At 40.1% G+C, this 27,360-nt stretch overlaps 1 protein-coding gene across 4 annotated transcripts in view; it reads right to left on the minus strand.

Moving 5' to 3' along the window:
• Positions 1 to 27,360, minus strand: part of ncor2 (nuclear receptor corepressor 2) — a 179,295-nt gene that overhangs the window by 48,814 nt on the left and 103,121 nt on the right. For all 4 annotated transcript variants that reach the window (XM_036578276.1, XM_036578273.1, XM_036578274.1 and 1 more), the window contains 10 exons: positions 24,007 to 24,059; positions 18,774 to 18,840; positions 17,369 to 17,541; positions 16,014 to 16,101; positions 15,098 to 15,276; positions 13,797 to 13,851; positions 13,537 to 13,635; positions 9,788 to 9,936; positions 3,761 to 3,921; positions 3,158 to 3,220 (listed from right to left, as the gene is read on the minus strand). In XM_036578276.1, coding sequence (XP_036434169.1) covers positions 3,158 to 3,220; positions 3,761 to 3,921; positions 9,788 to 9,936; positions 13,537 to 13,635; positions 13,797 to 13,851; positions 15,098 to 15,276; positions 16,014 to 16,101; positions 17,369 to 17,541; positions 18,774 to 18,840; positions 24,007 to 24,059 — 1,087 coding nt within the window. The remainder of the gene's footprint in view (positions 1 to 3,157; positions 3,221 to 3,760; positions 3,922 to 9,787; positions 9,937 to 13,536; positions 13,636 to 13,796; positions 13,852 to 15,097; positions 15,277 to 16,013; positions 16,102 to 17,368; positions 17,542 to 18,773; positions 18,841 to 24,006; positions 24,060 to 27,360) is intronic.

The raw sequence follows: 27,360 nt of genomic DNA on the forward strand, positions 1-27,360 counted from the left end.
TCTCTCTTTCCATCTCTTTCTCTCCCTCCATTTTTCCTTTTGCCCTTTCTCATTCCCTCATTTGATCTCTGATATCTTTCTCTTTTTTCCTCTGCTCATTCTAACGTGCTCTATCTGAGCCAGAAGGCATATAAACACAGAGACAGAAAGAGAGAGAGAAAGAGGGAGAGAGAGAGAGAGAGAGAGAGAGAGAGAGAGAGAGAGAAAGAGAGAGAGAGAAAGAGAGAGAGAGAGAGAGAGACCTTAACAGTGTGAGTGAGGGATGAGAGAGGAGTTTGATATTGATACCATGAGAACGCACAGGGGCTTTTACACTTCTCCAAACTGACCTGCTTTTCTTCCTCAATGTGACCTTTACTCAGAGAGAGAAACAGAGAGAGAGAGAGAGAGAGAGAGAGAGAGAGAGGGAGGGAGGGGGGGGGGAGAGAGAGAGGGAGAGAGAGAGAGAGAGAGGGGGGGGGTGAGAGAGAGAGGGAGAGAGACAGAGAGAGAGAGAGAGAGAGAGAGAGAGGGGGGGGGTGAGAGAGAGAGGGGGAGAGAGAGAGAGAGAGAGAGAGAGAGAGAGAGAGAGAGAGATGCCAAATCCTCTTTGATCTGTGCCAACCTTCTCTTCAGCCACCTCCCCTTCTCTTTCCTTGTTTTCTCTCACTCTTTCCTCTCTATCCCTCTCTCTTTCTCTCTCTCCCTCCTATTTTTTCTCTCACTCTGTCCTCTCTGATTTTCCTTTGTTTCTCTGCATCTCTCACTTCTTTTTTTTCCTCTCACTCTTCTTTTTTCTCTCGTAACTTTTCCTCTAACTCTTTCTCTCACTCACCCCCTCTTTTTTCTCTCTATCTCACGCTCCTCTTTATTTCTCACATGCTATGCTATTTTTTCTGTCACTCTCTTTTCTCTTTCACTCACACTCTCTCACTATGTTTATCTTTAACAGAGAGAGACAGATACAGAGAAAAATAGAGAAATAGAGATACACAGAAAGAGATAGAGAGGGATATGTACAGAGAGATATCGATAGAGAAAAACAGAGAAAGAGATACAAAGAGAGAGAGAGAGAGAGAGAGAGAGAGACAAAGATATACACAGAGTAATAGCGATAAAGGTACAGAGAGAAAGATAGATAGACAGATATATATATATATATAGAGAGAGAGAGAGAGAGAGAGAGATAGAAAGAGAGGGGGGTGGGTGGAGAGATGTTCCAGATTTTGGTCCAGTATGCACATACACATACAGGGAGATTACTGTGCTCCTGTGCCAGAGACTGAGAGACTGCAGCCCTTTAAAACTCTGCCAAAAACCACACACACACACACACACACACACACACCCAGCTGCGTGTACCTGCTGCTGTCAGACAGCTAAACACAGTTAACACCTCAGGAATGGAGGGATAGAGTTTGGTGTATAAACGAGTCTGCTCTTTCTCTCCTCTCTGCACTGGAGTAACACACTCAGCTCTCTGGACTTCATACAGTGAATCAGCAGAGACGCAGCAACTTACTGCACAACGGCTAAAACGAGTAAAGCTGCAACTTCCCTGCAGCTCACACCTGCATGCATATCAGCACCAATATTTTGCTGTTCTGTGGTTTGATAAGCTGGAACAGACAAACGAAATCACCAGCAGTGCCACAAAAAAGAGAAAAGAAATATATACATATATACACATATACACTGCACTATATAATACATGCTGCACTGCACCACATCCAGTTAATCAGGACTAATTATGAGCACTTTGCAATGACACATGCAGCTGTTCAGTGTTATTTAAGCAATGATCTCCATGATATAGTCAAAAAAACCTACGTGACATGATTCATCACAATAATGATAATATATCATCATATTGCCCAACCTTATTTATCCAAACATATCCAGACAGCCCTTCTAATTAGCGAGTTCAGCGACTTTAAGGTGCACCCATTCCTGATGCACTTTCCATTGCACCACTGAAAAACAATGACCAATAGAATGGGACGTTCTGAAGTAGCTGCATGTATCACCATGCCCAATGTCAAGCGTGGTCTAGAGAGGTATAAAGCCCCCCCAGCATTGGACTGTGTGGTTCTCTGGAGTGATGGAGCTCCATCCAATACCTTTGGGATGAGTTGGAGTGTCCAGAACTGATCCAACATCAGTGCCTGACCTCACTAATGCTCTACTGGCTAGTAGTGGCTACTACTGCAGCAAAGGTGGACGAAGCAATGCTGAGTGAGCAGGTGTCTACAGACTTAAATATAGAAGGTATATTACAGTTAACTGTCAGGTCATGTGTGCTATGATCTCTGGTCTGACTGGCTGCGCTGTATTGTGCTTTATTCAAAATGCAGACCAGGCTGACACACCTATTCTAACTTCAGTGGGAATGGGTGGGGCTAAACTGCTGTAGGCTGAATAGGCAAAGCAAGGCAACTATTTATATAGCACCTTTCATACACTGCTGTCATTCAAAGCGTTTTACAAACGAGAAATTACAGAGTTGTTTAAAAAACAAAAAGCAGAAAATAGAAATTTAAAACATGATTAAAACAATGGATTTAAAATTTAATTAGAAGTTAAACTAGGACTGTATAAAAATCTAAATCAGAAACACTACCCGTGTTTAAACTGAGCCGAAAGCTGCTGAAATAGCAAAGTTTTAAGCCTGGATTTTAAAGTGTCCAGTGTCGGGGCTCTTCTAATGCTCCCTGTCCCCTGGTTCCATTTAACAGCAGCCAAACGCTGCTTCTCTATGTCCTCACCTTCAGCAGGACTAACTGACTAATTCCTAATGATCTGACAGTTATGCTTGGCTCATATCGCTGCAACATATGACATAAATACGCTGGTCCTGCACCACTGAGCGATTTATAGTCCAGTAATAGTATCTTAAAGTCTATTCTGTAACAGACTGGTAGCCAGTGTAAGGATTTAAGAATGGGGGGTGATGTGTTCCCTTCTTTTACTCCTAGTGAGACTCTAGCAGCTGCATTCTGAATCATCTGAAGCTGTTTGATTGACTTTTTGGGTTTTTTTATTTCAAAAGATCAAGGAGAATGTGGTTTTCCATGATGAAAAACACTGGAGTACTCCTCTAAATAACATTCCAGGCCTCTACACTGGACACAGTGCTGAGAACAGAACACAGCACACATACACAAACGCAGACTCTGACCTTTCTTGGCCGTCTCCATCTCCTCTTCTGTCCAGCGGGAGCTTTCATTCATCTCCAGATTTGCTGAAATGAAAAAAATCCTGATTAAGGGCTGAAAGCTCTTGAATTACTCTACATTAAACTCGCTGGCTCGATCGCGCATCCTATATACATATATTCAATTTCCAAGGGCATGGGTGAATAAGGGCTTAAGGAGAGGGAGCTCAATAAGGTTCAGTCCATTCCACTGAAACATCTTAGGTAGTGTTTTCAGAAACGAAAACTCCTGAGCAGTGAAAAAAGTGACAAGTTCAGAAACCAATTTCCTGTATGGCACATTCTTCAGCATCACTCCAAAGAGAAAAAGTTTAGAGATTTTAACGTGTAATTCTAGTGCTAATTACTGTAAAATTACTCAGTTCATTGAGTTCAACAACTATGAAACTAAAAGTAATATCTAAATGCTGTATTATGTTCTAAGTATTTTGATTTATTGGTTAAGAACCTTGGTCTTTGTGCCGGATTATCGTGTTTTTTAATGAGTGTTTCGTTGTCTGATGACGTGTTTTTGTGTGTGTGTGTGTGTGTGTGTGTGTGTGTGTGTGTGTGTGTGTGTGTACTGACCCAGTTCATTGCTGAGTGGAGGTGAGCTGGTCTCCTCCTGCTCATTGGCCATAGAGCGGGTGATCCTGCCTTTGCGGTGTCCGCGGCTGTTGGCCGTGCGGCGTCCTTTAACGGCTACCGGCGGCTCTTTATCTTCACCATCCTCTCCGGACGTGTCATCTCTACACAAACACAGGAGAGAGAGAGCAGAGGGGGGTTAAAATAACCTGCATCTTCTCTGCCTGCATCACCATCACTCTGCTTCTATTTGTCACCATCAACTCATTGGTTATCATCGCTCACATCATTATAACTAGATCACAAACAAAAACTCAATGAAACTAGCAACTCTCAGCCGAGGGGTAAATTACTTACTCAAGGTCACTAAAGGTGGGTTAGTATAATCAGGTAACTTAAAATCATATTGTGGTAAAGTCTGATGAGTATATACAGGGAAACGGCGTTCTGGAATAACAGCGATATATAGCCCCAAGTGGCAATCACAGGGGTCCAAACACTATGAGCTTGGCAGAGGAGGCTCTAACTCGCCATTAATATCCAAGGAGTGGGTGACACTGCAAAAAGATAACATCATGATGATTCACGATATTTTCATAATACACAATATGACTCAGGACATTTAGCTTTTCTGAGGTTTGATAAGTTGAAAGAGACAAAAAGGGACCAGTAATGTCACACCTAAAAAATACCACCAAAATTTCCAATGTGGTAATTTAAAACCAAGTTTCACATACTGCATCACACTAAATCCAATCAAACAGGATTAGTTATGCTATCATTGTAATGAAACATGCAGACATCCAGAATTCTTATCAGGATATGCTCAGAAAAGCTCACTGTGACCGTGGGACAAAGCTGATCAAAACAATCATCAGTATCATCATTTACTTCCCACCCAACTGACATCTCCATCACATGCTGCGATATCATAACCACCTGCTGCGATATCAAAGCACAAAGAATGAACAGAAAACCATTAAAAACATGCAGACATCTTTAAAACGCCCTCTGCGGTAGACTTTTGGAAGCTAAACAGATCAGGATCTCTGAAAACAGAGAGTGTGCTGTAACAGTTTCTGGCAGCTGTGCTGGATAAGCAGAAAACACAGATATCACTGCAGCACATCAGCACTGAAACCAGTCATGGCAGCATAATTTAGTCTATTACCTTTTAAAATGAAACTTTCAGTGGCACTTGCATGTTTCTGTACAAGACTGCAGTCAAATGAAAACCAACAGTAGAGCGCGCTCACTAACAAAGAGCAAAGGGAAGAACACCACCTTCAAAAAAAAGTGTCAGATAGTTCGAAAACTGAAACTGTGCTGTCCGATCATGAGGGCTGATCTATTTGAATGCCTTTTTCTCTTTTACTAAACAGCAGCGTTCCACTAACTTTCTGCTTCCTGCCGTTTACTGTTGGATACAGTTTTATTTCTACTGTTTTACTGCATTATTTAAATATACTGTGAAATACTTTGAGCTGCATTATGAACTGTAAAATAGTAGTAAATAATAAAGTAATAAAGTAGTTAATAAGCATAAGTTCTACTACTGTTATTTTTCAAACGCTCTAAAGGAGAGTCCCACAAATTTACACTGATACCGGTGACTGAAACCACAAAGCATTTCCGGTGTGGGACGACAAGCAGCAGTGAAAATGCTAATGGCAGAATCTATAACGTCAGTGTTTGGTGTGAATAACACGCTAAAGGAGCCATTTACCTGAACGGCTGAGTTGCTTCTTTCAGTAATCACTGGTCTGCCACTGTCTGGTCACTTACAGTCTGAGTTAATGTTATTGAAAGAGCCGAAGGAACCGCCGGACTCTCGGCGTAATGATGCAAGCCTTTTGCCTTGATTTAACCTTTAGCATAGCAGCCTGCTAGCCAGGCCTGTGCATCCATTAGCCCCGCGTGCAGTGCGCCTCCGTCTGTCAGCTGTATCACTCAGCGGTGGGGTCTCGCAGCCCGTCGCTTCAACCAAGCTAGAAAAAACACTAAAAGTTGCTGATACTGACAGCGTGATCGGCGATGATATTTACTGAACTGACGCGATGCAGCACGAGTGAACAAGATGCATGTATGAGACAAACGACTTGAGAAATTTGGATGTGAAACAACATTCAGCTCAGTTTTTGAGCCAGAGAAGCTGCTGTGTGCTGATGTGTAAACACCATAGGTTTATCTGTACACTGTTCAGCTCTGTTTTTCACTGTTCTGCATAATAAAGATATTTTACATTTACTTAAGTTGATAAACATGGTTCTGATTACTAATTATATAATACTAAATACTAAAAATATACAGTAAATAAACAAAAAAGTTTTTTTAAAGCATGTAATAAAAGTAAATCAACAAGTAAATGACATCTAGCTGAGCTGAGTGTGTTTTATATGTGATGCGAAACACAGATTTTACCAAAATAAAATATTAAAAAAAGAAATGAAATGTATAAATGTCAGGACTTATGGGTGAGTTAGGTTGGATAGAGTTAGTAGCAATACTCTGTATCAGCCAATGGTTATGAAACCGCCTGAGGCTGAGGCTGTTTTATGATAGTTTTGAGATAAGATTTCGTTTAAAACTTCATTGTTGCGTTGTAAGGTAGAACAATATCCAAGTTTAGATTTACCACCGTGTTATCATCATCAACATTACAAATAAAACACGTGTAGGTTCACTGGTGGTTTTGGATGGTAAATATAATCGCTATATTTGTGTTGTTGTCATGGCGACCCCTGGTTCTTATCACCACCACTGTAATGAAACCTGAGTATCTTCAATAAACCACTTCACATCAGAACACTACATACAACTTTGTTTACATCTCAACAATTCAATACGGCAAATTCCTCTTTAAGGAAGCTTCAGCAGTTTATCTGCAACTCCTTGGTTTATTTAGTGTCCTAAATTAAATAACACAGGGCTAATTATCACTGCAGCTGTCACAGAGCACAGCGCTAGAGACAAACAGCAGCAACACAAGACACAAAGACACACACAAACACCCAGAGAGCAGCAATCTTGGAGTTTTTCACCCGGTATCAAGTGCATTCACTAACCGCAGCAGACCTTAGTGACAAAGAAGTGGCAATGGAAACGGTGCACCTTCATTTATCTTCCGCTGCCCACCATCTATCTTGCAGAGAGGGACACTAAATATAGGAGCACCAGCTGGGCCCGCGGCGCCGTGGAGGTAAAAAGTGGCGAAGGGCACCGCGGGCCTTAGAGGGCTACAAAGACCCAAGTGGAAACCAGCGTGTTCTGTGCCTAATAGTGGGACGTCCAGTCTCAAACGGCATGATACATTCCAGTAATCACATGCAGCATCACCGTCGAGAGCAGTTCTGCTGACTGTGGCTGTTTGCTTAAGATGAACACACAGAGTGCTTTCCCTCGTGGATGTTAATATAGACCGCACCTGTGAATGTGTCACTGTGAACACTGAAGCAACCTGTTCAGGGACCTTCTGTATAATTAAGAAATGTGCAGTATAGACCCAAGTTATTGTGCACCGGAGATTTCACTGACGTTAAAGGGCCTATAGGCTTTTTCGCATTTTATTCCCTTAAAGGAGTACTCCACCAATTTTACAAAATTTCTTTACAGCTCAGTTCTTGAGATGTAAACAAAGTCATTCAGAGTGATTTGCTGTGTATTGTTGTAGAGACACTTACAGACTCAGATTTCTTTACAGTGGTGGTGATGAGAGGCAGGGGTCACAATGACTACAACACAAATATAGCCATTTTATTTACTATTCAAAACCACCAGTGAACCCACACGTGTCTTCTGAAGTTTTATATGTAATGTTGATGAACGTAAAACAGTGGATAATCTGAAAAAAAAATAATTTTCTTTGGGGATTATTGCCTATGCATGTACTGCTCCACCATGAACGGACATAAACAAATAAATCAACAAGATGTTTTAAGCCAAAACTTTATCACAAATCTACTGTAAAACAGTGTCTCAGGCATCAGACAGTGTATTCATAACCACGTCACAAAATTACTTTCTGTAAGGGAGCTTTCATAGGTGGACGTCTGGTTCCTATCACCACCACTGTGCACAATTCTGACTAAGTTTCTCTAGAACGGAGCATTTCACACCAAACAACTCTGAATGACTTTGTTTACATCTTAGCCATTTAATTATGTAGAAACTTTGAAATAGTGGTGGAGTTCCCCTTTAATAGCATTTGTGTGGTTTGCTTTTGTACCAAACACGTTAAAACATTTGTTTGGTTTTCCATACCAAAACAGTAGTACCTGATTTTCACAAGTCCATTTTTCAACCTCTCTGGATTCCATAGAATTAAACAGGTGTTTATTGTTTCTTTGCCTTTAAGACTGATCTATGTAAACTACCTGTGTTCTCATTGGCTGCTCTGTATTTGCCTCATTCAGTCCAGGCTGAAATGTGCAGTAACACCCTATTCACTTCAACGAGGGAGGTTTTGAGTAAATGTGTGCATGGTTGTGACATCACAAACCTGATGAACTCAAAACAGGCTGTTTTTCGGCTGGAGAGTTAGCAGGATGCTGTTTTAAAATGTCTACTCCGCATATTCAACTCTATTTAAAAAAAAAAAGGGGGAAAAATTCAGTTTTCTGTGATACCGGCCCTTTAATGTTACAGCAGGCCTGCGTTGCATGCTGAGTTGTGGTTGGCATTTTGCTTTTACTCAGAGTGGCAGATCAGCTGAAGGTTTTTTTTTCCTACCTGACCCTTATATAACTGCTTACTTCACTCACACAGACATGAAAACAACCTAGTGAAGAAAACACTCAGAATAGTAATGAAACTCATGAGAGAAAGAGAGAGAGAGAAAAGAAGAGAGAAAGATGGAAACAAAAACCTAAAAAGAGCTGGATTGAGAGTAGGGCTGTACAATATACATATATATAATTTGTTAATCACCAATATAAAGTTTGCTAATTGTTATTGCAATAAAAATAATACTCTCGTGATCTTACCCAGGTGTGTAATACACAAATGAGTCCTCTAACCAATAACAGAATGTTTCATTGTGTGCTGACCAATCAGAGTTGTGCTTTGGGTGTTTGTATAAATCATAATACAAATGATTTGGGTAAAAATAACGAGCGCAGTTTGAATTTTTATTTGTTTTCTGAGTTTAACATATTGGAAACAGATCAACAAGATGTTTTAGACCAAAACTTTATCACAAATCTACTGTTAAACAGTGTCTCAGGCATCAGGCTGTGTATCCATAACCATGTCATGTAATAACTTCCTGTGAGGGAGCTTATAGAGGTGGACGTCCGGTTCGTATCACCACCACTGTGCACAATTCTGACTCTAAGTTTCTCTAGAACAGAGCATTTCACACCAAACCACTCTGAATGACTTTGTTTACATCTTAACCATTTACTCATGTAGAAACTTTGAACTAGTGGTGGAGTTCCCCTTTAATAGCATTTGTGTGGTTTTACATACCAAAACAGTAGTAACTGATTTTTACAGGTCCATCTCTCTTGATCCCTTAGTTGTTTTTGTTTCTGTGCCTATGTTAATTAACTCTGTCCTCATTGGCTGCTTTGTATTTTGCCTCATTCAGTCCAGGCTGAAATGTGCAGTAACACCCCTAATCACTTCAACAAGGGAGGTTTTTGTGTAAATGTGTGCAGTTTGAGCTTCTATTTCTTTGCTGAGTTAAACACATTGGAAACAAATACAAAAATAAAGAATAACCTGCATCTTTTCTTTTATTGTCATGTTATGTTTTATTTTTTTTATTACAATATTTTAAAATAATTAGTAATTGTGCATTAAATGTGCAGAGGTGTGTGCTTTGTAGAAGACGTTATTTTCACGTTGAACATTATTTGACCAGGAGCACCCAAACTTTTGCAAAAGACTGCAATGTGATGTGCTTTTATCAACAAACATGGCCATGCTGCATCATCAAGGGTGCTTTAGTATAAATCATATACAGTAAAACAATCACAAATACAGTATTTTATCCATATAATTCAGCCCTGCAGGGGCAGTAATACTCACTTCATTCCATCGTCTTTCTCGTCTCCCTCTGTTTTGTCCTCGTCTCTTTCTACCTCCTTCTCTTTCTCCTTGTCCTCCTTCTCCTCCTGGTGGTTGCGATTCACCTGTTGTTGTTGCTGCTGCTGCTGCTGCTGCTGCTGCTGGTTATGCTGTGATAGAGAGAACACACCGTTATAAACCAAAACGTCCATCAGCTCTCAACACCCAGCAGCTAAAGCACAAGTTATAGGAAAGACGTACAGCAGAAAGAGACGCTCGTTTGATCTTACTAAGTATCAATCTTTAGGATCTCGCGAAACCTGCTTAGCTGCATGATTTAACACACACGACTGCACTGAGCAAAGAAATTAACACTTTGCTGAAACCACATGAAACCAGCAGCCTGTATACACAAACCTCCTTCCTCTGCGTCAGACTTCACACAGGTCAGAGTTCACAGAGACACAGATGCAGACAGAGACATTTACAACGTCACAGCACAAACAGGGCTGGACTGATATGAAAATTACCACAGATGACATTTGAAAGCCTACATGATCCAACCTTTAATAGTTTTAGTTCAACAGAGCTTCACTGACTGATCTGACTGTTAGCTGTTCGCTTCCCACAATTCTTAGCAGTTTTGTTGGTTTCTGTTAATTAGCTCCTGTTTGCATTAGTTTCCTTCATATAAAAAACAATTAGGTCATGCTAAACGTTAGGTTGGGACACATTTTACAAGTTTTTGTTATTTATTCATGATTTTCTTGTGTGTTTTGTGTTGCAAATTTCCTGTTCAGTCTGCACTGCTATTATAAAGAGGAGCAACTGATTCATATCAACTCAGCAGGCTCTGAAGAGACTGGAATAAGAGCATGAAAGCATGACAATCATTAGAAATAGCCGTTTCTACTTATATTGCAGTTGCTCATTTTATACGACATTAAAAAACTCATAGTACTCCATTTTCTAATGGCATTTTTATTTATTTTTTTTCCTCCCTTCAGAAGTCCGCTTACAATATTTGTGTAGTTGTGTACCAAAAACAGTCATAATCCATTCTTACATGAACCGAAATGAATTAATTCAAAACAGACAGCTCAGTTTACTAAAAGGACTGTATGGACTGGTAAGGTAAATAGCATACTTTAAAACTTAAAAAAAATGTCTGCATACTGCATCAACCTTATTTATTTGTGGGAAAAAGTAAGTATAATTATTTTTTCTTCTGCAGGGCCCCCTTGTAGCAATCCTGTCGGCAGAATGGAAATCAAATACTTTCTACCTCCTATAACTCTGTTATCAGATCAGCTGGAACACTTGTCTGTGTGTGCGAAATGTTGAGCTGCCAGCAAGCAATGAGGTATAAAAGGGGAGAGAGAAGAACCCCCTGCTCTGAAAACAGTTCACATCTCTCCACAAAGATGACTAATGCCCAATCCCCTTGTCCTTACCCCTCTAGGCATAGGTGTCCTGATTTTTGTTGAGATAAGACGGTTTTTCAGAAAAAAAAACAGCAAGATGGTATTTTCTCTGTTAAAAATTACGACAATTACAGCAATTGTATTATCTTAGTTTAATGTCCTTTCAATGTATTATGGTCCTTTTCTTCATAACAAGCATAAAAAAATAATAATCACTAGTAGTTTGCTGATGTCTTGGTAGCTAGCTAGTGAAATTTCCCGTTCCACCTTAAATGGTGCAGCAGTTACATTCTGGCGCCTCAGGCGTCAGAACTGCTGCCCCATTTAAGGTGGAACGGGACAATTCGAACAAGAAGCTGGTGAATATCTGACTTCAGCTTCATATGACTGAAGAATTAGGGGTGGGCAATGATCAATAATTGTCATATCCCCCCTCTTTGAAGGCATATGACTCCCTAAATGTAACTAAACCCAGCAGTGAGGAGCTGAACTTTACCCTCCTCTGCTGTCACTGCAGACTGCCAGTGTTGCCTACAGAGCAGCGCTGGTAGCTGTTAATGAAGTAATGCTCTTCTTTATTTGAGGGTCCCATTTTATAGGGGAAGATGTCAACCACTACCCCTTGTAACTCAAGTTTCAAGGGGCAGAGTGACACTCAAACACAGGAGGTAGGGGTAAAAATAAGAAATGGGACTGGGAAAAATTAACTGCCTCCTTCACTCACAATACATCCCAAAATACAACACTCAACACTTGCTCTGTCTCACTCTGACACACAAACATGCTCTGCTTTGACCTCTCACTGTACTAGTGAGTGACAGCAGAACAAGAGGGCTAAAATAGAGAGAATCCACAGAGAAGCTGGTCCTGTATCCTCCCAGTTATTCTTCTTTATCTCTGGGTTTTCTTTCCTGAATTATGACCCAACACAGAGCCATCCATTACTGTCAGAGAGAAAGAGTACTACACAGGCTGGTGCAAAGGGGAGAAAACAGATAACAGAGGGATGACAGAAAGAGAGAATCTGAGGGGTGCAGAGAAAAAGAGGATCGATTGGGGAAAAAAGAATGAAAAATGACAGGAGTATCTCTCTCTCTCTCTCTCCCTCTTTTCCGCTCCGTCTATGTGCCCTCATTCTGCCTTTGAGTTTCTCGGTGTGACAGACAGCAGCGAGGGACACCTCAAATAACCCTCGCACGCGCACGGGGCAGTTACAGACGCACTCAGCCGTGCAGACTCACTCAGCCGCACAATAACACGAGCAGCCTGACTCACGCTCGCTCACTGTGTGTGGATTAGAGATTTTATAAGGCTCTGTTATGAAAAGGTGATATTTAATGACCCACGCAAACAACTGAAAGGCCACTTTCAAACATTTACGCTGCACCTAATTTAGGGCTGCAATGAATATTCGGCAACATCTGACAAAGATGATGACCAAACGTTCAAAAACTATGAAGCTGATCAAATAACGGACACCTTCTTTTACTTCTGTAGGGAAACAAACGTTTGTTTATCAGGCTAAATGCTAGCTAGCCACCGCTAGTATGCAGCTGCCACCTCTGCGCACTGGACTCTTTGGAGATGGTCAAGGCTTGCGAGACTTTTCTGATTCAAATCTTTGTTTGCTGCACTGAAATTGCAAAAACGGCCAAAAACGTTGACTAAAAACAACAAAAATTAAGGCTACAACAAAAAGACTTCACAAATGATTTAATGGTAAACAAAGCAACATTCGTTCTTTTCACTCTCCTGCACTAGTCAGTGCAGACGCATTCAAACTGAGCAGCAGCAAATCAACAATGAAAATGTGGTGTAGAAATATTTCACAGCTTCTACAAGAGACACGAGAGGGACATCAGCGCCAAAGACCAAACTATGACTCTGATGACCAGTCGTTCACCCATGGCGGAGGATGCTGGATTTTGCAGAAGCTCCTTTATGTACACAAACTGTACTTATTTACTGTCCGATTTTAATATCAATGCACCACTAATTTAAAAATGAGCAATGTCTTTACTATAACTACTACAATAGCTAGAAAGTGAAAGTTTGTGAGCGAACTTTAACTACGTTAAAACGTTAAAATGGGGGAAGACTGCTGATGGCTGTTAAAGCGTTGCTTAGATGTTGCTAGGCTGTTGCTACAGCATCCAAGGTGGATGGTAACGTATTGCTAGGTGCTGCCTTAAACTGCTACCTTAAATAGACTGTCACTTTAAATTCAATGCCAACTTAAATGTAATCATAACTTAAATTCACTGCCACCTTAAATTTACTGATACCTTAAATACACTGCCACTTTAAATTTACTGCTAATTCTATAACACTGGGTAATGTAGTCACCTGGCTGCGGCCTCTGCGGCGGTAGCTCCTGCGGACAATGTTCTTGTAGTTCTCGTTCTTCTTTGTCAGGTAGTAGAAGAGGACACACTCGGCTACAGTCTGAAAACACACACACACACACACACACACACACACACAGGGAACTCTCAGAATGTCTCAAACAACTCTGTGTTTTCCACTGTGTTAATAAATTCCTCAGAGGGGAAGAGACCGTAAACAAAGAGCTGGAGGGGGAGATAAAAATAACAGGGCAGGTGTACCTTTCTCTCCAGAAACGAGGCAATCAGGCCAAAGTTCTTTGGGTGCTGGATAAATCTGGAGAAAGAGAAAAAGCTTGTGTCAGACAATATGAAGGTCATCTCACCCACCCACACAAGCACCCACAGATACAAACACAAGGCAGACCTCTCACTTCCACTCTAACACAGCTCTCTACACCTGTCACCTACTCACAGCTGATCGTTTGTTTTGTGTGGAGATGCTATTTCTCTCCAACTTTCTCTCAGCATAGCAGATGCATACAAACACTGCAGAGAAGCAGAGTGCAATTTACACTGCACTCATATAGATTTAATGGAACAAAACTTTCAACGTCATTTAGTGAAGTTAACAGCTTCAGGACCAGCTTAGTGACTTTTCACCAACTTATTGTTTTCCAGCTAATTGAAGATGTAATTTCATTGATGTTAGCTGAAGTAACAGACAATTACCACTTTAGATTCATTTCTTTCTTTGTGTAAATTTCAAGCCACATGTGATTTATTACAGCGCTGAGCAATGCTGGAAGTGGAATGTTTGCCTTCATTGACAATAAGAAATTCTGCAGACCTTGTGTACTTCTGAATATAAATGACTGCTATTACTGTTGAGGTGCTGTCGTTTATTGACTAGTTATTTCTTTTATTTAAAACTTCATGTATTTTTCAATTCTTTGTTTTATTAGTGTATTTATATAATTATGTATCAACAAAATTTTACTGTTTTACCAACGTTGCTTTAACCTCAGTGTAAAGCACTGTGTTAACACGTTTCTTTAGATAAAATCTGTTGTTGTTGGACGAGAATGAAGGTGAATTTAGTATCACTGGACCAGAACCTTCACCCCAAAACACACACAAACACACACACACACACAAACACACACACACACACAAACAAACAAACAAACACACACACACACAAACACAAACACACACAAACACACACACACACAAACACACACACCACAAACACACACACACACAAACACACACACACAAACACACACACAAACAAACACACACAAACAAACACACACAAACAAACACACACAAACACACACACAAACACACACAAACACAAACACACACACACACAAACACACAAACAAACACACAAACAAACACACAAACAAACACACAAACACACACACACAAACACACACAGACAAACACACACAGACAAACACACACAGACAAACACACACACACACAAACACACACAAACACACACACAGACAAACACACACACACACAAACACACACACACAAACACACACACACACACAAAACAGCGCACATACTTCTCCCGGAAAGTGTCCTTCTCCTGGTCGCTCCACATGTTCATGACCTGTCTGTCTTTGTAGATCTTCATTGGGTCGTCCATCAGACCGTTCATATTAATGAACTTTATCCTCTGCTGCTCCGCATCAAACAGCATCGGAGGAATCACCGCCAGCTGACGCATTTGCTTCTCTGAGTTCTACAGACAGCGTGAGAAGGCAAGCGTAGTAAGAGTGTGTAGAGAGAGAGAGAGCGCAAGTGTAGAAAAGTGTAGAGAAAGAAAGAGTGGAGAGACAAAGAGAGAGAGCACGATAGTGACACAGACAGAAAAAGCGAGAGAGAGAGCATGTGAGAGAACGCAAGAATAAGAAAGAGAAACAGAGAAAGGAAACAGAGGGAGAGGAGAGAGCAATGACATGCAGAGAGAACGTGAGAAAGACAAAGAGGACAGAGCGAGAGAGAGAGAGAGAGAGAGAAACAAAGTGACGATAGAGAGAGCAATGATACATAGAGAAAGAGAGCGATAATGGAGAGAGAGAAAGGAGAAAGGAAATGGAAAAGAAAAAGATATTAAAATTATGTGGTTTAAAAAAAAATCATGTCAGAGAGAGAGCTCTTAAAACGCTGAAATGCTACATTTGTGTATGTGTGTGTGTATATATATACACATATATATATATACACATACATATATAGACACACATATATACCTACATATACATACACACACAAACACACACACATATACATATGTAAGTGTGTAGGAAGTGACTGAGCCACAAAACCTCTCCAGTTGTGAAACTGACAGCGGTGTGGGGTGTAACAAACGTCTAGACCAGAAATCAGAAGCATGCAGGCAGCGTGGCACTCGGTGTCTCCTCTTCCGCTGATCATGGTGAAAATAACAGTGGTGTCTGCGAGTGTTTGGGTTCTCACCTCTTGCTCTGAAATGCCATCTATTATCTCAGACACTTCATGTTCACTTCGAGCTGCAGAAGCCAAACTTCCTCGCTGGCCCACCCGGCTGTAAAAGGAAAAAAAATAATAATAAAAACATTAATGATTCTTTAGTAAAGAATTCAATGAATCACTTGATTCCCATTTCACCACGGCTGGGACTGCAATGGACCACTAGCAGTTTTGTTATAGAGGGGTTTACTAAAGACTCGAATTAAACAATAAATAAATACATTAGGACCTTTTCTCATCATCAACCTGCGTCAGTATTCAACAAACCAACAGCAGCACAGAAAGGCTGATGTATTCACAGACGTATCGATCATAATGAGCAGCATTAGGGTTTTCGTTTTTAGCTGTACAGAGCCGCCGTTTGTGGCCAGGGAGTCGAGAGAGTTGGATAAGTTTAGTTTTCAGTGGTTCATCAGCTAAAGCTCTTCTGTGTACTTTGGTCCACATTTAGCTGATGTAATGATCTATGCTGTTCACTACACTTTTAAAAAGACGGTTCTTTAAGGGTTCTTCAGTAAACAAAATGGTTTATATAGAAACAATGAACACTCAAAAACTCTTTTGTTCTTCATTTGCATCCTTAAATCATGTGTTATACAGAACATTTCTGAAAATGGTTCAACATTAAAAAAGGGGTTCTTCTATTGTTACAACGTTAAGCTTGTAACAAAGGAAGAACCCTTTTTGGCGTTATACAGAACCAGCTGAGCATGCAAATGGTTCTTTGAGTGTTCATACTTCTATACAGAACCACTGTCTTTACTAATGAACACTAGAAGAACCACCTTTTTTAAAAGTGTACCTGTGAAACTGTAACTTTTTTGCAATTCGGAGACTAAATTAAAAAAAAAAAAAAAAAAACAAAAAAAAACAGACGTATGTTTTAGTGCCCTAAACGCAAAATAGGGCTAGTTATTTTGGTAAGATTTGGTAAGATGTCTATTGCACACTGGACAAGTCACACCACATAGCACCATGGAGCAGACACAGGAAAAAGCACTGCTATACTACATATAATGCGCTATACTACACATAATGTGCTGCTGAGTTTATCTGAACTCTCACATAAATTACTGGAATAAAACTGAAATAGAACATCATTTATAGCATTAGGTGTCAGTTAATTAGGCCTTAACTCATCTTTTTGAGCTGAAAGATACAAAACGATACATTTCAAGCCAAATGTGACCTACTGTGGCTTTCTGTGGTCTGACTGTGGCTTTATTATAAGATAATTAGCTTATTTCCAGAATTTGTTTTTTTACTTGTTTTATTTTATGAAGTAAAATTCTCATTGGCAGATAATTTTGCTGATTGCTTACTTCTGCATGCGCTCCTGGAGCTCCCTCTGCTTGCGGATCTCGGGGAACTGTTTCTCGTAGTATTCTCGGACCTTGCTCTCTTTGGCTCTGCGGCGAGGGTTGTTCTCTATACGCTCCACCTTCTTCTCCCACGCTTCCATCAGCTGATCATAGCGCTGACAAAACTTCTGCTCCTGCACACACATACAAACACATTTTTGCCTTTTGTTCCAATCTATGCAATAAACTGTGGGGTTACAAGAGGCAGTGATCTTCTAGAGAAAGTTCAGACAGCAGATATCGCGATATATTAATTAGACAATGAAAATTACATTCATATTTTTTGTGCATTTTGCTGTCAGTTAACTTTTTTTTAAGAAAAAAAGTTTTCATAAATGTGTTTTTTCTTAACTTCATTTCTTAAGAATTTTCTTTTTTGACTCCTTTCTCAAGGATAATTCTAGGAACAAGCAGCATTCTTGAAAACATTACGTTCATAAACCTTTTCTTCACCTTACAACAGCCTCACACCTGCTGTAAGAGATGACGAGGTGAGCATCTAAAATCATCAAACACGCCTGCTGCGTCTGCTACTCTTGCTTTCTGACGTCACCCCTCAATTATCGTATTTTCTAAGAAGGATTTTTTTTTTCTTCCACTATCACCTCTAGTTCTTCGTTTTGCAGCACTCTAAACTGATTAAACGAAACAATGGTAAATAAAAATTAAAAATGTATCTTGCATTGTTTATGGCAAGCTGTAAAATGCAACACAGCCTACATAAGAAAACAATGTAGATTTACTCAAGAAAACAGAAAGAAAACAATTTTTAAGAGGACATTTGAGAACTTTTTTCGAGAACTGCATTTAAAAACATTCTTATGAACTTCTTAGTTTTTGTCTTAAGAACCTTCACGAGTTTTTTATTAAAGAAGTGTTCGTGAATCTGGCCACTGACATTACTAACGCAAATCTCACAGCAATGTTTCAACATCTAGTGTAAAGCCTTCCCAGGAGAGTAGGGGCTGTTACTGCAGCAAAAGGTGGACAAACTCCCTATTAACAGCTCTATTTCAGAAGAAACGTTGGTTTGGTTGGAGCAGGTGTACGCTCCAGGTACCGATGATGAACGTTCTGACTTGGATGGAGCACCATCACTCCAGAGAACCACACCGCCCAATGCTGGGGGGCAGACTTATACCTGTCATCACGCACGGTGACCATAGGGCTCATGTGCAGCTGCTCCAGAGCTTCTTGCTCTATTAGTGCATGCTTTTCTATGGCGATTATACAGGTTATGTGTACAGTCGCCACAACTGAACACCCATCAGCAATGTGTGAACCTCAAAGTAGCTGAACTCACTAATTAGAGGGGCTGTCTGGACACTTTTGGGCATCAAGCGTGTGTGTAAGTGCAGCTATTTACCCATTGTTTGCGAGCATGATTTCTCCTCTTGAAGTACAGAATGAGCTTCTTCCTCATCACCTGGTTTCTGGAGAGAGAAACACAAGATTCAGTCAAGAGTAAAGAGACATAGCCGCAGCTATTTTGTTGCTATGGAGACCCTGCATCACTGCACTCGCGCTTGAGAAGCAGTGCATTAGCACAAGAGAGCTTTAACCTGAGTAGGCCAGAGAGCGAAGACTCCACAGAAGAAACAACACCAGAAGACATGCTATGAAGCCCAAAGTGCTTGAATGTATGTTAGTATACTTTATCTTTTCTATCAAACAGCAAAAAAAAGAAATAAATACAACACTATGCAAAGTCAGAAATCTTTTATTTAACTTCCAGACAAAATGCCCAGAAGAAGTTATTACCTTCTCAGGAGATGTTTCTGAGGAGATTATGAGATAAAGCACTTGTATAAGAAAGTGAAAGGAAAATGAACAGGAGAAACACACACAAGAGTTTCCAAACCTGGAGTTCAAAAAAAAACGTTTAAAAGCTCCAGAGAAAATGGGGCTCTTAAGAACCACCTGGAAGACCTGGCAGACAAAACTGTCCCCATCAGATAAACAGCACTTAAAGCTTTCATCTTTGAGAGAGACGAGAAAATCAAGCTGCTTCAGATCTGAAAACATCCACAGGTGTTTCTGTCCATCCTTCCACTGTGAGAAGACGACTCAGCACTGTGGGTCTGAACGGATGTGTAGCTGTTCAAGAAGCCCTTAGCAAGACCAGACGTCTATAAAAAAACTGCATATCAATATCACAGTATACTGATGACCACCCATCACTATATCTGACCATATAAAATAAAAGGGCTGATATTACCAGTTATCAAACATGTTCCTTAATAGCAGTATCTATTTTCATCAGTCAGGCCTGTTTATGTTACACAGATGTGAGCTTATATGATTTAATCGTTCCTGTAAACTGTCATTATCTGATTAAAGACTCAAACAGCAAGACACGCAATGTGTCTATTTGAGTGTCAGTTTAACATGAAGGTCAGATAAGTAATCAGCTTTAACTCTCTCTCTACACAGATTAATTACTCACCCTCCACACTCTGGCCCTCTCTTATTCTCCCTCTCCCTCTCTCTCTCTCTCTCTCTCTCTCTCTCTCTCTGCAGGTCAATCCATCAACAATGAATCTCACTCTGTATAAGAGACCTTACTGATTTCTGCTGCTGCATAGAAAGCATAAAAGTGCACTGAGGGTTTAAGTATTATTGGTAAGCATATTTTGGTAATGTCACCCACTTTTGCAGGTCATGTACTCAATCAATAAAGACTACATTTTTTCCATTTTTGGTGAATTCATGACGGTTATTGGGGGGCGGGTGGGGGTTAGAGTTAGGGCTACGCCTTCAGCTATTCATTTTTCTGCATTAAACAAACAAAAAGAAGCAAAAATATAGGAAATATTTAAAATCATTATACCAGAACCCCTACAACTAAATATAATATCCAAATATTTCAGTATTTATTGCGTCCACTCTTTAGCTTTATTACAGCTTCCATTCTTTTCAAGAGACTCGCTTTCAGTTTTTCAACAAAGAAATCTGCAGGGATATTTTTTCACAGCTCCAAAGTTCAGTCTTAGAAGTTGGTTACATTTTCTGTTTCTTACAATCCAAATATTCCCAAACACATTCAGTGGTGTTGAGGTCTGGACTCTGGGGTGGTCAGTCCATTGTTCAGCTTCTTTGTTTGATGTATCCGTCTCCTTTTCTCAGTGAGGTTCTTCTTGTTCAGCTACACATCCTTTCAGACCCACAGCGCTGAGTCGTCTTCTCACAGTGGAAGGATGGACAGAAACATCTGTGGATGTTTTCAGATCTGAAGCAGGTTGATTTTCTCCTCTCTCTCAGAGATGAAAGCTTTAAGTGCTGTTTATCTGATGGGGGCAGTTTTGGTGTCGACCAGGTCTTAAACGGTTATTATGAGACGTTTTTTCTCTAACTTTTAACCATTTTTTTGAACTTTTTTTTTTCTACTTGTTGACTTTCTCCTTCATTATGCAAATGGATGATCTCATATCTAATGTCCTCAGAAACATTACCGATATAATATAGCTTGAACTTAATGGCTGTTTTGACTGGAATTGAATAAATGAATGGTCTCTGACTTTTGCACAGAACTGTACATATTTAATTGCATACCATGTTAACCAACTAACTGCATTTACATTTGATTTAAATTCTTTGACAGGTTTGAGTCTCTATTTTCAACTTTTTGTCAAATAATGACAAAAATTTGGATTTTTTTTCTTCATTCTGCAAATAAACAATAACTTTACATCAAATTCAATTTTTAATAAACTCTGTCCTCTTACACTTAAACACTAATGTGGTACGGAGTGAAAGTCTAGAATCTGCACTTTCAGTAGAACTCAGCTTGTTTTAATAAGCTACATGTGAAAAATAATTCACACGAGATTATAGCGAGCTTTAGGTATCGTCTGATGACTGTGATGAGGGTTAAACAGTGTAGGTACAGAGACTGTGCTGTATTAACACAGCAGATGGCAGTGAGATTAGCTGTTGAGTGAGAGCCCCGTAAGCTAGAACTCACTTACGCACACATTTGAGATTTAGCAGAGACTGTCATACATCAGGCCACATGTGCAGTACACAAGAAGTTAGCTTTGACAACTATTGGAAGCCGCCAGGAACATTCAAACAGACAAGAAAACAGAGCAGACATGCACTGCTGACACTGCAAAACCTACAGCACATCAGCGCGCGAGCGCAGAGGATCTGAACATCTCTGCACCCCCTAAAATCCGAGAATTATTACATCTTAAAGTTTATTATGCAGTAACTACATAAACTACAATGGAAACTGACAAGTTATTGGGAGCCGGCCATATAAGGAGTTAAAGCAGAAGCTCTGGACGTCTCTATACAGAGAGAGAGAGAGAGGGGGAGAGAGAGAGAGAGAGAGAGAGAGAGAGAGAGATACAAAGGAGAGACAGAAAGAAAGAGAAAAGGAGGAGAGAAAGAGTGCAAGGATAAAGAGATAAAGAGAACCAGCGGAAGAGAAGTGGGAAAACAGGAGAGAGAGAAAAGAAAGAGAGGAAAGAAGTGAAAAAGAGGAAAAGAGTGAACGAGGAGGAGGAGGAGGGAGAGAGAGAGAGAGAGAGACAGAGGAGAGGAGGATATACAAAAGAGAGACAGAAAGAAAGAGAAAAGGAGAGAAAGAGTGTAAGGAAGAGATAACAAGAACGAGAGAAAGAGAAGTGGGATGAGAGAGGTCAGGCAGACAACATAGGAAAGGGGAGAGACAGAAAAGGAGAGGGGGGAAAAGACAAGTGGGAGAGAAAGAGGTGTGTAAGTGAACAAAGAGAGAGAGAGAAAAGGATAAAAGGAAAGAGGAGAAAAGAGAAAGAAAGGAATCTAATCTAAGGAGAGGAGAAAGGAGAGAGATAGAAGAGGAGAGAAAGAGAGGAGGAAAAGAAACGGGAGAGAAGGACGAAATAAGCAGGCAGAAAGAGGAGAGAAGAGAAAAGAAAAGAAAGAGAAAAAGAGAGAAAAGAGTTTCCCACCAGCAAGTGCTGCTCAGGTTAATAAAAGACTTTGAGAACAAAGCTCACAATTGTATCTGATCAAAGCACTGAACGAACACACACACACACACACACACACACACACACACACACACACTAATCACTGTGAGAAAATGATGGTCAGGTTCAGCAGGAGACGTAAAGAGGAAAAAAAGGAATAAAACAGAACGTCTTCTCTGTGTCAGTCAATGTCACCGTCCAGCAGAAAGGCTGTTCTCTCACTGACGGACACAGTGACCACTGATTATCACTGATCAACTGAGCACACTAAACATGAGCAACATGAATCAAAGCAAACAAAACCCACACTGTCAATCAGATCTATGAATACTGAGCAAGAAACAGTTCACTCCAAACCACAATAATATTCATAGTAATAATAATAATCCGATAATATATTAACACCCTATATAATACAATAACACCCTCAACAATAATATAAATAACACAGTACAATATTGCTTGCATACAATAATGCAATAAAACTTTCAATACAGCTCTAACGATAATACAATAATCATATTCAAGTCAAGCCACAATAAAAGCCCAATAATAATACAATAATATAATAAAAGCCCCATTTACACCAGATTACAATAATGCTCTCAATACTAATATAATAAATGTCCCATTCAAGTCATGCCGTAATAATAACTCAATGATAATACAATAATATAATAAAAGTCCTATTTACACCAGATTACAATAATATTCTCAAAACTAATATAATATAGAAGTAAGACTCATTCAAGTCAAGCCACAATAATACCCCAATAATAATACAATACACTAATACAATAATATAATAAAAGTCCTACTCACACCAGATTACAACAATATTTTCAATACTTATATATATATATATATATATATATATATATATATATATATATATATATATATCCCATTCAAGTCAAGCCACAATAATACACTCGTCTAGATAATACTTATTTCAGAGCTGTAATTTGCCTTTTTTGGTTTTGTATTGAGAGGCGCCTAGTCATTGGGTTGCCAGCTATTCAAAAAAAAATTTACATTTATAAAAATAGTAATTTGTATTCTCTGATGTTTGAAATCAACTCTTCTTGGCAAATTTTGAAAGTGGCCCAAAAACCCCAGTGACTGCAATTCAAAACTACCCCAATTTCACAGGAAAACTGTGAAACTGGCAACTCCGCTGCGACTACCATAGATCAATACGTAGAGCCTTCAGACTGGAGAATAATGTAAAGTGAACAGATTGATAAAACAATTTTATTTTGCTGATAAATATTTTTCCTGCTTCTAGGCCCCATGCCTGTCAATTTCCACATGAGTTGTAAAAATAGCAACCCCATTCATGCTGGATCACAGTGATACCTCCAATAATCATACAATGATATAACATTAATCATCCATCTCAACCCCTAAGAGACTCAATGACAACCTCAATAATACTAATACAGTTATATAATACTCAGAAGCACATTCACTCCAACCCACAGCAGCACCGTTTTCGCCCAGCTCAGCTGTGTCCCTGCAGCGATGAATAAGATCTGTGGAGCTGAACGCGCTGAGGTCAGGCTGACCTGAGTGGTGTTACATTAACTATCGCAGCATCAGGAAATGAGAAAAAAGGAAGGAAAGAAGAGGAATACTCACATTTTGATGTTCTCATGGTACTGCTTCGTATCTGACGGCTGGTTATAGAGAGGCTGCAATGGAAAGAGAGAGAGAGAGAGAGAGAGAGAAGGGGAGGGAGGGAGAGAGAGAGTTAGAAGAGATGAAAGCACTAGAGTTCAGTTTCAGAAAGACACTCGGCACCCCCCTTTCCCCAGCCCATCTCTCTGCTCTGAGTTTTCTACCCATTTTCCATCCAAGGTCAGTGTACGCACAGCAGCACAACAACAAAACAAAGAAAATGACTGTAGGCTTCTTATAAAAACAACGCGACTGCCATCACCAGCGGTAACAGTACACCTGTAATTACCGACTACACACACTGCAGTGCTGCATGCGGGGGGTGGTGGGGTGTGTTGGTTTCTTTACGAGGAATTAAAGTGGAAATTGAAACTAATGTTCTAACCTCGGGACATCACTTTTGAAAGGGGAAACCAGAGAGATTTTAAAGAGGAAATCCCCCTGGTATCCTCGATTACCCTTCTGACAATGAATCACTGTGCTCTTACTCTTCTGCAGAGTATCAAACCTCTGCTAACGCTGTTTAATCATTAGGACAATCAGGCACATGCTGCTACCTGAGGAACACGAGGCTGTGTCTGTGTTTTCACGCGTTATCGGATGGATGGAGGATTTAGCCATGTTAGCTCGTGCCTCGTGAGTCCTGTAGATGTGTGTGGGTAAACATTCACAAATTGATTAGGGAGCACACACACACACACACACACACACACACACACACACACACACACGTACGTCTGGAAACTCCACAGCTAACAGCGCTGACAGCGGGAGGTTACAAGTAATCGTGGGAGGACTGTCTGATACTAACCATACACAGAATATAGACATATACTAGCAGTGGGTGGTATGACCTTATCAGTGTATCAGCACAATTTCAATAAAAAAAACATTTTAGATTCATAAGAAATCTATAACCTATTTCTGTAGATCAACAGCGGCTTATTACTGTGGAAAGTCCCTTAATTACAACCACAATTATAACTGCCTATAAACAGGACTGAACAGTATACAGGTAAACCTGTTACATGAAGAAAACACCCAAATTTCTCAAGTCACCTATCGCATATATGAGCCCCTCACACTAGTGTGTAGAGTCGGACTCTGCTGGAGTTTGGTGAAGGTTACGGTCTATCAGCACCTGATGAGATGCTGATCGTTGTTGTTGTGAACACGCCCACAGGCCGCCGCATCAGGCAGTGTGAAAAGAAACAGAAGCGCAGATAGCAGGCTAAAGGCTAAGCCCAAGTGACAGACAGCTCCTGTCATACAGCTCTCTAATGTCTGCTTCGCTCATAAACCGCATTATCGTTACTTCAGACTGCACCTGACCACACAGTGGAACATGACTCAGCCATTGTTCCTGTGTTTTTTTGGGCACACTGGAGTAAAGGTTATGGCAAAACTAATACCTTAAGAAGAATCTCAACCGCACAAAACAGTATTTCGTCCAATGTAATGTCTATACATACGTACATACGTACGTACATACGCACATATATACCCACAAACAGTGCACAAACGTGATCCTGGGACAATCTTTGAACACAAATGTCTGGTTATCATTTATTCATTTGTGTCCAACAGAGAAGTTAGAACTTTTAGCACTAACAACCTGGTTTACTAACTAAAACTCAAAATGAACCTCAAGTCAGGTAAGTAAAAGTACTCATTAGTGTCTCATACCACCCACTACTTCAGTGTGTTTTCCCTTTACACTTGATTTTGGAAAGTTAAATGTGTGATCTGTGATCTTTCTTGCAGACTTTTATCAAGATACAATATTTTTTGACAGATTATTTCAATTTTCTTTCAGAAAATTACTGAAATCTTGAGTCAGCTGTGTTGGACGATGGTTTTCCAGGAGCAGCGTTTTGAGATATATGGTCTGAATGACGTGTCTGTATTTGGATTAGTGCAGCAACATTTGCTTTGACGTTCAAAGTCAGGGGCTTAGGTGAAAGCTTTCTAGTTCGCCACTGTTCAGTTGGACCCAAAGTACTGATTGAGAAGTTATAATACAGCTGAAATAATGTAAATAATTGAAAATAGTGAAGCATAAATTGCATAATACATTTACAAATTGAACCAGGTGTCCCAAGACACTTCTGAGCCCATTATATGTACCCATTCTGGTCCAAAGCTGCACTTACGCTAACACCTTTAAGACCCACTCCTAGTGCAGACATTAAGGCCAATTAACATTTCTTATTTTCACCCCTACCACTTGTTTTCCAGCATCACCTTGCCCCTTGGAACTGACTTACAAGGGGTAGTGGTTGAAATCTTCCCCCGTGAAATGGAACAACCCTCAAATAAAGAAGAGCATTACTTCATTAACAGCTACCAGCGCTGCTCTGTAGGCGACCCTGCCAGTCTGCAGTGACAGCAGAGGAGGGTAAAGTTCAGCTCCTCACTGCTGGGTTTAGTTACATTCAGGGCATCATATGCCTTCAAAGAGGGGGGCAATTATTTATCATCACCCACCGCTCTTTAGTGACATGAAGCTGAAGTCAGATATTCACCAGCTTCTTGTTTGAATTTTCCCGTTCCACCTTAAATGGAGCAGTAGTTACATTGACGCTTCAGGCGTCAAACCTGCTGGACTATTTAAGGTGGAATGGACAAGAGACATCAGCAAACTATTAGCAATTTTTATGCTCGTTATGAAGAAAACGACAATAACACACTGAAACGACATTAAACCCAAGATAATATGTTGGTTATTGTAATTTTTAACGGAGAAAATTATCACATCTGTGGGTTTCTTTGGTCGCTGTTGCCGCCATCTTACCAGTTTTTCTTTTTTACTCATAACACTCGGTTTGGAGTGACTCTGAAAAACCTCAGTTTGGAGGGTCATGTAGCCCTAACACTTCGGCCTACCCCTCTATCTCAACAAAAATCAGGACACCCTACCCCTAGATGTGAACACGCAAAACAGGGGGCTAAGGATAGTGCCCCTAAGTGGTAGAGGCAAGAGGTGAAATGTGGTTTATTTATACCACCCATTTTATAATAAATAAGCAGCTTTATCCAATGAATAACTACGCTACTAACTAACTGAATCATTTGGATGTGACTGCTGGTATTTAATGTATTTCTATGTAATTATAATCTATTTACCTTCCACCCTTTTTTCAGTTATGCCACTCTGGTTCAGGTTAGCATGGTCACAATAATATTTCTGCTACTGTCACATATGCCAGTACCAGGATTTGGAGCCTTACTTTTATGTTTTACTATGACAATGAAAACAGGGCCCAAATGTATTTAAAATGAACCGCTCTATTGGATGTCAGTCTTAGACTTGGA

The sequence above is a fragment of the Colossoma macropomum genome, unplaced genomic scaffold (assembly GCF_904425465.1).
Source record: "Colossoma macropomum unplaced genomic scaffold, Colossoma_macropomum, whole genome shotgun sequence".
Taxonomy (NCBI): domain Eukaryota; kingdom Metazoa; phylum Chordata; class Actinopteri; order Characiformes; family Serrasalmidae; genus Colossoma; species Colossoma macropomum.